Source organism: Vipera ursinii, assembly GCF_947247035.1.
Source record: "Vipera ursinii genome assembly, chromosome: 6".
NCBI classification, from domain to species: Eukaryota; Metazoa; Chordata; class Lepidosauria; order Squamata; family Viperidae; genus Vipera; species Vipera ursinii.
In genome coordinates, this window is record NC_139515.1 from 38,509,301 (window position 1) to 38,524,335 (window position 15,035).

The 15,035-nt window shown below is 37.4% G+C and overlaps 1 protein-coding gene across 2 annotated transcripts in view; it reads right to left on the minus strand.

Annotated features, from left to right (window-relative positions):
- Positions 1 to 1,069: 1,069 nt before the first annotated feature.
- The window catches only part of RPAP3 (RNA polymerase II associated protein 3), a 37,194-nt gene continuing 23,228 nt past the window's right edge, over positions 1,070 to 15,035 (minus strand). Inside the window, exons 12-17 of one of the 2 annotated variants that reach the window (XM_083366444.1) lie at positions 14,794 to 14,910; positions 7,000 to 7,226; positions 6,087 to 6,285; positions 3,234 to 3,331; positions 1,954 to 2,054; positions 1,070 to 1,423 (exon numbers count right to left, since the gene is read on the minus strand). In XM_083366444.1, coding sequence (XP_083222570.1) covers positions 1,338 to 1,423; positions 1,954 to 2,054; positions 3,234 to 3,331; positions 6,087 to 6,285; positions 7,000 to 7,226; positions 14,794 to 14,910 — 828 coding nt within the window. In that variant the 3' untranslated portion in view covers positions 1,070 to 1,337. Of the gene's footprint in view, positions 1,424 to 1,953; positions 2,055 to 3,233; positions 3,332 to 4,150; positions 4,239 to 6,086; positions 6,286 to 6,999; positions 7,227 to 14,793; positions 14,911 to 15,035 lie in introns of those variants that run through there. The other variant, XM_083366445.1, reaches the window with a different exon arrangement.

Below are 15,035 nucleotides of genomic sequence, written 5' to 3' on the forward strand. Positions count from 1 at the left end.
TCCTTCCTTCTCTCTCTCTCTCCTCCTTCCTTCCTAGTATACCGGTACTATTTGGTTCAGAATATTTTTTTCTTGTTTTCCTGCTCTAAAAACTGGGTGCGTCTTATGGTCAGCTGCGTCTTATGGTCCGAAAAATACGGTATCTATCATGTGGATTACTCTAAAACATCTCAGCATTCTCAAAATACTTCCGATTGGCTGAAGGGCTGGGATGAGGGGAAGCCTTTCTGTATCATTTGAGCACGGGAAACCCAGATTTAGTCTGAGTTTACTGCAGCCAACATCTTTTAGTAAAAGAACCTTTCGCTTCAAGCAAATGGAGTTGAGGGTCTTTCTTTCCTAAGGAATGAGATTGGGGCAGGTCCAACAGGGAGATTGAGAGTTTTAATCCTGCTTTTGGCATGAAAAACACCTGGATGACTTTGGGTCAGTCACTATCTTTCAGGCCAAATTACTTCCTAGGTTTGTTGTTAAGAGAAAGGTTCACTGTTGTGTAGGAATAGGGTTGTTGTTATGAAGGAGGAGGAAGGAATATTAGCTATGTTCGATACCTTGAGGTATGCAAAGGTGGGATAAATAAATAAGATGAGGAAATATATTTCAAAAGATTACCCAATGGTCATAGGTTGGTTCACTATATAAACATCACATTTAGCTATATAATTTAAAAAAATATTTCCCTCTACTGTAGCTCATTCTATAGTATTATACATAAGCAGGAAATATTTTTATGAAATGTAGAGAAAGTTTGTGGGGCATTTCCTATATACTGCATGTTCTTCAACTTTCATGGTACTCAGAAGTAAAATCTTATTCCTTGTTTAAGGAATATACATCAAGCACTACAATCAAGTATAGATAGTGGTTCTGTCTCAAAAGAAGAAATAATCAAAATCAAAATTAGTGAAATTTTAACAGCGAGTAAATGTTCTTAAAAGATATCAAGACTAAATAATAAAAATAAGGGAAGCCTTAGATTATAGGGCTTTTTAAAAGTGATTTTTCACTTGTCTAAGCTTGAAATTCTGCCAAGAAATATTGGATGTATTGCAAATAACAAAAAGATTGAAAGAATTTAACATGTGAATTTATTTATATGAATAAAAATATATAATTTTTAACACACAACTTAATGGAATTTGAAAAATATTGTAACAGCTGTCAATCCTTTTTCTACAGAATGTTCAAAATGAAAAGATTCAGGCAGAACATGGTGGATCAAATAACAAAAAAGCAGAAAGAACTTGAAATTGTCATAGTCATCTATATAGAACTGTCTTTCCAAAGAAGTATATAATGTGCTGTATTTATATACAGAAACACAAAAAGTCTTTAAATCAAACAATGTATTTTATCTTGAGTTGTTTAATAGAAGAATCTTCCAAATGAGATTGTTCCAAATGATCAAATAAAGAACGTATAGCTAAAATGAAAGAGAGAGATCTGGTATTACATTGTTTAAATTAAAAGTACATTTAGCATTTAGTAAATTATATCATCATTCAATTTATATATTTAAAAAGACAGTAATAAGATGCAAAGGCCCTATTGAACTAAGAGTCATAAACTTGGAGTGAACTGTAACAAAACCATTTCCATAAACTTGATTGTCTGAACAGTACAATCCAATGTTATACAGATATAACTCTACAGAAAAGGGGCAGATGATGGCTTGGCCATTCTTAGTTTTTGGTCCTTTGTTTCTTTTCTATCTTCAAATTTAAACAGAAAGAAAAGATACTCAAAGAGATATAGGAGCTAAAGAAAAAATTCACAGACCCAACAAATCTTTTTATAGTTTGTTCTGAAAAATTATATTTCAAGGTTTCTGTGGAAAAAATGTTACAATAAATGTTTTTAATATATCTGGAACAGTGACATGCTATTTATACTAATCTCTAAATTATCAAGCCAGTTGATTTTAATAATGACCCAGTAATGTGTTTTACTTACTTTTTTTCTCTGGCTCTGACATAAACATAACTGCCATATCAAATCTTTTGGATTCTGATAATTTGTGCAGAATTTCAAGGATAAGTAAAGGCTCTTCTTTCCTTGTAAGATAAGATATTATTTCATACCTATCATTATTTTTACTTGTGGCATAAATAAAGCATAACAATATTGACTAAAATGAAATAAGCATATTTGAAAATAATATATACAGCTACATACTCTAAAAGCAGTTATATATCAAATATATAATTGTTGCTAAAAGGAAAATAAAGGCCTGAAAATGATTCCTCTGTACTTTTCTGTTAGCTGATTCCCCAAATTCCAATTGTTTAAATAAGAGAATGTCCTGTTATTGTCTTCAAACTGTAAATATGGCATTCTGTTGTATTTGCAACTACTATCTCGTTCTAAACCGTCCAGAGTCACTTAGGTGTATAAATTTAATAAACAAACAAATAAACAAAATCTGTTTCCTATTATAGATACACAATAATGGAAACATTCCATTTATATTAAATAACTGTCCAATCCTGGTAAAAATTCAAGAAGAAGAGTTATTTTCTTGGTTTAAATTTTTGGCATCTCAAATTAAAAAGGTTATTTAGTAGTTTGGCTAGCCTTGGTAAACTATTATTAATCAAAGTCATAGGCTGCATCTACTGAATTTTCCAGTATGCACAGATACTGTAACATGATGGAAAACCTTCACAACATCTTTCAAGAGGTAGACACTGACACCTTCCAAAAAAATATTTGGGTAGAATTTTGTGCTTTCTAGAAATTCAGAACACTCTGAAACATAGCACAAAAGATGATGAGATGAGATGCTTCCTCTCTCCTAGTTATAAATCTGGGGAAAAAATAATGCTTTCATTTTTTAAGTTTAAGATGTTATAAAGAAGCTCCAAATGTCTCTGGGATGCAATCTTGTCCGATATAAATGAAGAAAAAATTGCCATGGCAACTGTACTTATGTTTCATCTCTGGATTTCTATTCAAAAATGATAAAGGTTACATAGAGGTATTTCAATAATGGGAACTACTTTTGCTGTTCTTATCCCCTGGTTTTAAAAACATATTAAATTACATAATAATTTATTGTATCTGTTTCTTATCCAAATAGTATGAATAAATCTTAGCATATTATTAGTATTGGATAGAACAAATTGGTTTCAAGAAATATGCAGCAAAATTTTTTAAAACTGGTTATCAGCTAAAGGCACAATTCAACCAAAAAATACATTAGTAAAAGTCTAACAAAATAGCTTTAAACTTACTTAGTATGAAAATCCTGCAGAATTTTCAAGATTTGGCAAAAAACTTCTGGATCCAATGATTTTTGGAAGAGGTTAGGATAAAGGGAAGGATCAATTTGCTTAGGAAAAACAAAAAAACAAAAGACTAAAAATCGATATATATATATGTAAATTTTAGATTACACAAATATGAGCTGTCACTGGTGTGACTACTGCCTGTCGATGGCCTTCGGTTAGGCTGAAACAGGAAATAAAGATTTGTCCCATGTTTGGGGCCTAGCAAGGTAATCTAAATAGTTAACAAGCATTTACACACACACACACACACACACACACACATGCACACACATACATATATATGACCACATATTTACTATTAATAGATTTCATATTCTTACACAATACTTACTAAAATCAAACAGGATTTATTGTGACATTAGTATTCAAATTAGATTGGGGTAGATTGTAAGGGCGACTCCGAAATATGTTACCATATTTTATCTATATCTTAAATTTGTATTTTATTACTATTTTAACTTAAATTGTATTTTAATTCCATTTTAAATTGTATTTTATCAAATTCCATTTCGGATTGTTTTTATCTAGTTTTGGTGACGGTTTGTTGCTGGAACTTTGTACTTTGATATGGCCCAAGGGCTAATCAATAAAGTATTCAAATTATAGCAAGTTACTATTAATTACCCTGGGAGTTTCTCATTTTCTCAGTAAGGTTAATAACAGCAATCACCTTTCACAGCAAAACACCATGAATGCCTTTGAGGCACAAGTACTATCCCCACCCCACTCCTACAATTAGCAGACAAAAATGCTGACCATTTTCTGAAGCATATTTCATAGTTCACATCGTAGTGAAATAAAGCTCTGAAGATCTGACCATGAACTGGATGTTTATTTATTTATTTATTTTAATTCTATTTATATGTGGTATCTGGATTCAAATTCATACTTGGTGTAAAGGAATTAACTTTAATCTTGAAGAAGATATCAAAAGTCATTGAAGATGGACTTGAAGAAAAGATTACGCAGCCCATAATTTGAAAAAAAAAGTTAGAAATAAATTCAAAATAACATTGCCTTGATTTTCTTTAGTGTAAGATAGAACAGAAAACAAACTGGGCAGGTTTCAAGATTCTATTATAATTTAGAATAATAAAATAGAATTTGTAGAATTTCTGCAATGTCTTTTTTTTTAACCAGGCCTACCATGAAGGGCTGACACTTAGTCCCAAAGTTCACCTTAGGTGAACACGGGTTAATAACCCTCTCTCAAGATAATGAACATTGCATGATAACCAGTAATATCAAAACAAGGTGCAGGTCTGCACATTATAATGGATTATCTGGGAGAAAGACTGAAACAGCATAATACATAAAGGATTTCTAAAATATATAATATTTGAAAAAATGTAAAATTGTTGTACTGACTGCAGTTCACTAATTCTGACAGACAGGAAAACATGTTGCATGCAGGATAAACAAAATCACAAGAGAGTGTAAATATAAATCTCTGTACATTGGAAGGCCTCTTTCAACTTTCACATAGACTCTATGTATGCTTCTTAATTAAAGGGACTTCAGATTAGACATGCAGATTGACAATACATATCAACAAAACAAGATCAAAACACAAAATTACAGACAGATTTTTTTTATCACTTATCACTTTGTTGTTTGTATGTACATTGAGAACTTATGCACAGGAGACAAGTTCCTTGTATGTCCAATATGGCCCATAAAGGACTAAACTGAATTCTATTGAATTCTGTTATTCTATTCTATTCTATTCTATTCTATTCTATTCTATTCTATTCTATTCTATTCTATTCTATTCTATTCTATTCTATTTCATTTATTTTTCTATTATTATAATACTATTATTGTATTTATTTTATACATTGTAACAACCTAGAGTCCAAATGGATTGAGGCAGGGTTTAAATTTCATAACTAAACCATTATAGCTGAGTTTAGTTGAAGAGAAATATTCACCTTTATTTTTTGCTTCTGCTCAGCCTAAGTTCATTAACAAATGAAGCTTACTTTGAGTATACATGTGTGAAACTTAATTATCTCTTAGATCCATTGCAGTAGTTTTAATACAAAAGTTTCAAGTTTCAGTTCCAAATGTACACACAGCAGCTTTGTAGGTTGATGAAATCTACTTAACTGAGGTATTACTGTCAGAATTTAAGGTCCAAGTATGGATCTTAAAATAATTCAGAACTTTGGGACTAGATAAAGAAACAAGTACGTCAAGCTACTGAGGAACTTGACAGCTCATTTCTCCCAGCTAGAAGAGAACATAGGGCTATCCAAAAATGGACTTCATGAAAGTGCTTTTGTAGACTCTATCTCTGAGCTACAATATGGCATTTACTTACTGATGCAATAAACTTGCTCTGTTATAAAGAATTTAATATGAAACATTCTACTTTTTAAAAGTAGAATCCCAATAATTCTGTAATTCAAGAATACAAAAATATAAGATAAATAAAATAGAATATGTAATTTTATCTCAAAGAAAAATGTCAGTATACTTATACTATTAAACTATACTTAATAATATTGTTTTCTGAATCCCTTCAAGTCAGTCTTGACTCCTGGAAACTGCTCTGACAAGCCCCTGCATCTTTCTTGGCAAGATTTCAAAAGTGATTTGCAATTCCTTACTTTCTATGGCTGAGGGAGAGTGACTGGCTCAAGGTCATCCAGCTGGCTTTGTGCTCAAGGCAGGACTCAGTCTCCCAGTTTCTAGTTGATGTCTTAACTACCAAACCAAACTGGTTCTCAAAATCAAATTTGTTAAATGCCCCAAATTTGGGAGAAACTAGTGACCATAGAAATAATGAGTTACCTTCAAATATGTATACAATTGATCCGGGTAATCTTTTAATTTTCGGAAATCTGATTCAAGTTGGAAAGAATTCACAGGGACTGGAGGCACGGAAAATGTAGACACACAAGAAATAATGCAATTTTCTCTCTTAGCTTGTTTTTTTATAGCACAAGGCTGAAGTGATGCTTTTTCTTTCACAGTGTTTGTGGTAGCAGATCTAAAAATATTAAGACAAGAGAATTTCTGTTTGGATAAATATTTTACATTAGGAAATATATACAATTACCTGTTTCAGAGTACAGGGTACCATGTCCTGATGCAACTGCACCCTTGGAGACATTTTCTGTGAATAGAAATATAATTTCTCTACCCATTGAATTTGGAGACATATACATGTATACATACATATATACATACATATATACATACATATACATACAGTATGAATGTATATATATATGTATATATGTATGTATATATATGTATATGTATATATGTGTGTGTACACACACACACACACACACACACATATACTGCTCAAAAAAGGGAACACTTAAACAACACAATGTACTGTATTTAATAGTAGGATGTCTTATCTTGTGTCCCCTTTATTTTTTTGAGCAGTATATATATAAAATTAAAAGTACACTAGAATCTCTGAATGAAAATGTTAAATTATAACTTGTGTAGCAAATTATGCAAATTTCCTTATGTAATTAAGCTTAACAAATGCTAAAACTGTAGGTATGTAAATAAGCAGTTGAAACATTGAACTAGATCCTTAAACATGTATAATTCTAAAGGATTACAAAAAGTAGTAAGAAAATGACAATATGCTTTTGGCACAAACTCATGTATAGGATATTTATTTTAAAAAAGCCTTTGATCACAACCAAATTGATAATATTCTGTTCTAAAAATATAAGCTTACTCGGTCAACAAAGCATCACCAATTTCTTTTATTTTCAACAGCTTTGCTTTGAGAGTACCAGATGGAGAAGAGAAATCTTCATTTTGATTTTCTATAGATATTAATTCCTGTCTTTCATTTGGGTTATCAAAAACAGACTGAATAGATTCAGATTCTCTGGTGAATATCAAATTTGCACTTAGCACATCATTACTGATTTCCTCAATGTTTATTCTTCTTAAAGGTTTCTAAATAAACAAAAACAACCAAACAATAAATTAACAGAGACATACTTTTACATATAATGAACAACATTTGTAAAGACTATATCTGTCTTAATGAAAACAAAGTATATTTTGTCTATCTCTTCCAGTGAAATAATCCAGTGTTGCATCCTATCTATATGTCAGACCCCCAAACCCCTCGCCTACTCTCTCTTTTCCTCTATTCTTTTGGGGCCTGCCATTCTGTTGGGGGGGGTGCATGGGGGAATATGTTGGTAACTTTCACTTTTCTCTTTCTTTGTCTGGCCTCCTCCTTTTGAGTATGGAATGCGTCTCCTTATCTAGGAGTCTGTTGTAAGGAAATAAAAGCTGGAGAAGGCCTTGAGATGTCCGCCTATTGTACAAGTCAGCCAGCCATCAAGCCACCTGTGCATTGGCTGGAGCTCAAATGGACATTATGACTTTGGTGGGAGGGGGCATATTATTGGCTTTAATTATATCATTCATGCAGGGTTTTCTTCAGATCTTGCCTTACACTCCCTACTATCACTAGTCCCTAATAAATGTTCCTTTTGAGACAATGCCTGTTTCAAGAGTTTTGCTTTCTTCGGTGATTAATTTAAGTGGGTCCTGACAGAAGGCGAGATATGCGTAGTACTAAACCCGGAGAAGTAAACTGCTGTACCGGGGGAGTCGCGACCAAATTTTTGAGGGAGGAGTTCCAGGCAGTGCAATGGGCTGAAGACCTCCTCAGCCTTGAAGCCAGCAAAAGCCTCTTCAGTGACCTGGAAGTGACTGGACCATCTGGTGAAGAAGATTGAGTCAGATGGTCACTCAGAGTTGGAAAAAAGGAAGGCTGGGAAAAGAAAGCCCTGAAAAAAGCCAAGAAAAAGAATCCATAGCCTGCCCCCCCTGGACAAAGACCCAGAGAAAGAAGAACCCAAATTGGGATCTATGGAAGCTATAATGGAATATGTGAAGAAAACCCTCGATGACTTTAAAATGCAAATGAAAGGGGGCCACGAATCCGAAGAAGAGTCAGAGGAGGAGGAATCTGAAAAGGGAGAGTCAGAGACTCGAGAGGCAGCAGCTGCCAGAGCCCAAGGTGCAGCACAATCCTGAGGGTGCCCACTACAAGCCACCAGGGCTAGACCCACCCCCACAACCAGCCAGGAGAAGTGAAGCCAATGCCAATCGGGGCAAAGTTCGATGGAGACTCCAAAAGGCTGGGGTATTTTCTGGCAGTGTTTACCTACATGCAAATCTAGGGGAGAACCCTGCCCACGGATGTGGAGAAGGTATGTGTGGTCACTTTGGTGCTGGAAAGGGTGGCGGCCGATTGGATGGTGACTCTTTACAACTGCAATGCCCCGGAGCTGAGAAACGTCAACCATTTAATGGCTGCGCTCCGTAGGCATTTTGAAGACCGGCTGGCAGACAAGAAAGACCAGGAGCACATAAAGACCATGAAGCAAGGGAGAAGTTCCGTCACTGAATATACTGAAGAATTCAGAGAACTGGCCAGCTGCCTTCGGTAGCAAGAGGAGATCCTGGTGAGCCGTTTCCAGGATGGGCTTAATAAGGAGCTGTATAATGCTTGTGTGGCTCAGGGAGCCCCGGGGCGACTTTACAACTGGTGCCTGCTAGCTGAGGAGATGGAAATTGACCAATGCAAACACCTACACTGCCTGGTGAGGCAAAGTTTTAAGTGTGGAAAAGAGGGGCATCGCGCCGCTGATTGCCGCAGCAAGATGCCTGCTAAGAGAGGGGATCACCTGCCGGCTGGGAAGCCCTCCCCCCGAGCCAGAGAAACGCCATGAAGTCCACAGAGCTCCCTTGGGACAGCAGTCCGGTAGGTCAAGCTCCGGCCCTATGAACCAGTGATCCTGGAGAGACAGAGGATGACAATGAGGATGACCCGCTGGTGAGTGGGCCAATTGACCCCTTAACAGTGCCCTTAGAACTGTCCATTTCTGGTACTGGAAAGACAGTAAAACTAGCTGCCCATGGTGAGGCCAGAACTGGTGGGGAAGATGGGAAGATTAAAGACTCCCATTATGTTTTGCCAGCTGGATGGATCCATTGTGGGAGAGGTGCCTACTAGTTTTGCTACCAGACCATTACGCATTGATCTAGGGAAGCAGATAGAGACTTTGGCTTTCATTGTGGCTCCTGGAATGAAGTGGCCATTAGTCCTGGGGCTGGTATGGCTAAAGAAATGGAATCCTGTGGATAATTGGAGGGAGGGGCAACTCAAATTTACAGATGAGGAAGCCCTTCCCATAGCTAAAGAAACTGGTGAGAGATGTGGATTACGTCGTGAATTTGCCTCCGCCCTCAATGAGTCAAAGCTGCAAAGCCTTCCAATGGAATACCGAGATTTAGATGAGGAGTTCAGTGACTAGAAGGCAGATGAACTCCCCCTCACTGCCCCACATACTGTGCTATTGAAATCATCCCAGGAGCGAAGCTACCAAAATAAAAAAATGTACTCAATGGCTCCTAGAGAACTGAATGAACTGGAAAAGTTTATAAGGAAAAATTTACAAATTTACCAGCTAAACCTCGAGTAGCTGCCCCAGTCCTGTTTAGGGAAAAGAAAGATGGATCTCTTCTTCTCGGCATAGATTATATAAGTCTCCGCACTGTGTGTGAGGAAAACATATACCACCCCGCTACCTTTAATGAAGGACATGTTAGCACACCTGTCAAAAGGGAAAATGTTCTCAAAACTGGACTTGAGGGAAGCTTACTACCGCATAAGGATTAGAAAGGGAGATGAATGGAAAACAGCTTTTAACTGCCCATTAGGATGTTTCCAATTCAAAGTACTCCCATTTGGACTGCAGGGGGCACCTGCCATCTTTATGCAATTGATAAATGATGTGTTGAGGAAGCACCCATATAAAGGGGTTCTGGTCTACCTGGATGATATCCTCATTTACCCAAAATGAAAGATGAACACATTAAATTGGTCAGAACTGTTTTGAAAAAATTCTGCTTTGCAAAACTGTTCGCCAAGTTATCTAAGTGTGAATTCCACAAAGAGCGTATTGATTACCTGGGGCATCGCATATCTCATGAGGGGATAGAGATAGATCCAGGAAAGGTGAAGGCAGTGCTGGATTGGGCTACTCCAAGAAAACAACAATTTATTCCATCCAGGAAACAACAATTTATTCCATCATTTGCTCAGATTGCCCTCCCTATCACCAATATGTTAAAAACCAAATGGGGGGGATAAACCGAAACCACTAAAATGGACAGGTGAATGTCAAGCAGCATTTCAGAAACTTAAAAAGTTGTTCTCCATGGAGCCAGTCTTGTAGCATCCAGACCCAGACCAGCAATTCATCATTCAAGCTGATGCCAGTGATGTGGCTGTGGGGGCTGTTCTTACAAAGGAATAAGGAAGGGAGGTTACAACCTTGTGCATACACCTCTAAGAAACTGTCAGACACTGAACAGAGATGGGCAGCATGGGAAAAAGAAGCCTATGAGGTACAGTGGGCTTTACTTACTTGGAGGCATTTTTTTGAGGGACATAAAATACCATTCCAGGGATGGACTGATCATAAAAACTTAAAGAGGCTATGAAAACACCCAGGAAGCTTTCCCCAAAATAAGCAAGGTGGTCGCAGCATTTTCACAGATTTAATTTCACGATACATTACCTACCAAGGGGGAATAATTTTTTAGCTGATGTCCTATCAAGACTACCTCAATACAACAGTAAGAAGCCTGAGATAACTAAACTGTTCCTGCAGCCTCATCAACTAGCTGCCCCGGTTACTACCAGGGCTCAAGCTAGAGCAAAAGAACCAGAAATTAAAACCTTACTGCTGGAATTCAAACAGGCTTTACATACTGATGAATGGTTTTGTAATCATAACAATCTATGTGTACTCAAAGATGAATTAGCATGGATTGGGGAGAAAATATATGTCCCAGCTTACTTGAGACTTAAAGTGATGGAGACTGGTCATGATTCAAAGACTGCTGGGCATTTTGGATTTGTGAAAACCTTGCACCTAATTAAAAGGCAATTTTGGTCGCCAGCAGTAAAAAAGGATATTGCAAGCTATGTAGCCAGTTGTCCCATATGTGCAGCCGCAAAACGATGCCAAGGGAAATCCCCAGGGTTACTACAACTGGTAGCAAGCCCGTCAGCACCATGGAGAGACATTTCCATGGATTTTATTGTTGAACTGCCAGAAAGTGCTGGGAATATGGTCATCTGAGTGGTTACTGCCCAAAAATCCCTACTGCTAAAACCTTAGCCAAGCTTTTTGTGCAACACCTCTACTGTTTCCATGGTATCCCACATCGGATTATTTCAGATCAAGGGGTCCAATTCACTTCAAAGTTCCGGAGAGCTTTTCTAGATCTTTTGGGTTCTAGTCAAGGGTTATCATCTTCCCATCATCCCCAGACAAATGGTGGGATGGAACATCTGAACTTGGTTCTAGAACAATAGGTGCTTTATTAATTATCAACAAGACAATTGGTCAGACTTATTCCCCTTCCAGTACTGGATTTACTCCAAGTTGCCAGTGGCAAACATTTGTGGCCATTCCAGAATTCCCCATTAAAGAACCCGAAATCCCATCGCTCAAAGATTGGATTAAGCAATTGCAAAATACCTGGCCAGTTGTTCGTAAAGCACTCGATGAGGTCAGAGAAACATACAAATTCCAAGCGGATAAAAAGAGGATGGGGGGTGAGGTGTTACCCCCCGTTGATAGGGCTCGCAACTTGGGTGTCCTCCTGGATTCACGGCTCCATTTTGAAGATCACATAGGAGCCGTGACCAGGGGGGCTTTTGCCCAGGTTCGCCTGGTGTGCCAGTTGCAACCCTACCTGGACCGAGATGCTCTACGCACAGTCACTCATGCGCTCGTGACCTCCCGTTTAGGCTACTGCAATGCTCTCTACATGGGGCTGCCCTTGAAGACCACTCGGAAGCTTCAGCTGGTGCAGAATGGGGCCGCGTGAGTTGTGATGGGGGTTTCCCGACACTCCCATGTAACACCTCTACTCCGCGAGCTGCATTGGCTTCCGGTTGCCCTCTGGGTGAGATTCAAGGTGCTTGGTGATGACCTATAAAGCCCTTAATGGCTTGAGTCAGGGATATCTGAGGGAACACCTGCTACCGGCATCAAGTTCCCTTCGTCCAGTGCGCTCCCACAGGGAGGGCCTTCTCAGGGTGCCGCCGGTTAAAGACTGCCGGTGGGCAACACCCAGGGGGAGGGCCTTCTCTGTGGGTGCGCCTGCCCTCTGGAACCAGCTGCCTGCGGAGCTTAGGACTGCCCCTGACATTCGTTCATTTCGCTGGGACCTGAAGACCTGGCTCTTTGAGTTCTCTGGCCCAGGCTGAGACTTTTTGATTGGGGTTTTTATTTTTTTTTTCAGGGATTAAATTTAATTCTTTTTAATTGTTTTAAATTTTTGTATCAATGTTTTAAGTACTCTGTAAACAGCCCTGAGTCCTTCGAGAAAGGGCGGTATATAAATCCAATAAAATAAAATAAATAAATAAACAAAAACTTTTCAAAGTCAGCAAGCGTGTATTTCTTTCTACTAAATATTTAAAATCATTAGAACCCTCAAAAAAGTTAGGACCTAAATATGGTGGACCCTTCCCAATTACATGTATCATTAACCAAGTGGCAGTCGAATTAGACCCGCTGAAAAATCTACGAAAAATCCATCCAGTGTTCCATTGCAGCTTACTGAAACCAGAAGTCACCTCCACTCTCAGACCCCCTGCTCTGCCGTTACCTACACCCATTATCATTGAGGGTGAACAACATTTTGAAATTAAAGACATTTGGGACTCTTGAACCCATCATGGAGTGACTCACTATCTAGTTTCATGGAAAAACCTCCCTGCCTCCCAAAATGAATGGGTGTACAAGAAGCATGTTAGAGCCCCTAGATTGCTACAACGTATTCACTCCTTACATCCTGATAAACCTAAATGATTTTAGGGGAGCCGTATGTTAGATCCCCAAACACCTCGTCTACTCTCTTTTTTCCTCTATTCTTTTGGGGCCTGCCATTCTGTTGGTGAAAGGGGGTGCATGGGGGATTGTGTTGGTAATTGTCGCTTTCCTCTTTCTTTGTCTGGCCTCCTCCTTTTGAGTATGGAATGCATCTCCTTATCTGGGAGACTGTTGCAAGGAAATGAAATCTGAAGAAGACCTTGAGATGTGCGTCTACCGTACCCATCAGCTGGCCATCAAGCCACCTGTGGATTGGCTGGAGTTCAAAGGACATTATGACTTTGGCGAGAGGGGACATATTCCTGGTTTTAATTATATCATTCACGCGGGGTTTTCTTCAGATCTCGCCTTACACTTCCTACTATCACTAGTCCCTAATAAAAGTTCCTTTTGAGACAATGCCTGTTTCAAGAGTTCTGCTTTCTTGGGTGATTAGTTGAAATTGATCCTGACACTATCAATCTCATCAGAAAGTTAGAAAGCAGAATACAAATAACTGCAATTTCACTCCTTTAAATAATTATACTTTTTGTGTCTGATTTTTCAGTGACTTGAATATAACATTAAAATGGTAGTTTATCATTGTTTGAATGTGCAAAAGGACAATGATAAAAAGAACAGCAGTAGAGAGAATGAACTAGAATTCCACTTTTTTGTGTTGGCCATTTCCTGACTTGAGGGGTCCCTGGTGCATTCTGAGCTTAGTTGTGTTCTTGCAGATGTTTCATTTTGAGAAAACAACAATGCTCAGAGAGCACCAAGGACCCCTTATTTCAACCCTGGTAAATATTCTCCTTTATTAATTCCTGACTTATTAACATGTGAAGACTAGCAACTATGGTTTTCTTTGTTCCTGACAACTGAGTGTAATCTGTTACCAACTATACCCAATATAGACTGACTGCACTGACTCCAAGAACTTGATATTGGAATTTTTACTCTGGACTTTATAATTTAATACTATGATGCATTTTTAATTTTCCTTTTCTCTTTCTACCCAATTGTGCAATGTCTTACCTGATGAAGAGCTTAGGTAATTAAAAAAAGTTCATGCACTTTTGACTAACTTTGTTCAGTTCTAATAAATGTTTTGACCATTTATGGATTTTAATGATCCCACCCTCATCTCAAATCCAAGAGAATTGACTAATTTATTAGTGGCCCTGCATTTGCAATTAAGTTACTTTAATAAATTATGGGTTAGATTCAATAGCATGCTTTGAATTGGATAAGTAAAACTGAATCCTGGGTTATTTATTCAGTTTTATTATGAAGAAGCATTCTGTTGTTATCTACTAAACCCACTATTCCCTCATTATTATATAGAAGTATTTGATTACCGGTAAACACATAAGAGAGAAAGGATTGGAGTCAGAAACAAGTAACTTCAATTATTATTCCAAATTGCTTATACTTGCAGAAATTCTACATGAAAAAATATCCTAAATTTTTTAAAAATTAAAACTTGAATCCTTTCATCATTAATACTTAAGTCTTCCTCTCGCCTTCTCATGTCATATTATTAACTATTTTGTCCTATTTAAAATATTTAAGTTTAAACAAACAAATAAACAAATACTGCTTACAGCTGATCTCAGATGCAACGGTTTATCAATGGGTTTTACCAGATTTTGTATTTCTGACTCATTCTGTGGTAGTCCAGAATATTCAGTGTCTGACAAAAAACCTTTTGCGATTAATTCCTTAAAAGAAAGATTAGTCAAGTAAATATCCATGGAAATCTAAAGAGGTTAATACTCACAAAATGTCCAGATTAAAAGCAATTAATTGCTGTTGCAAGATGGTATTAAAATACATAAGCATAAAC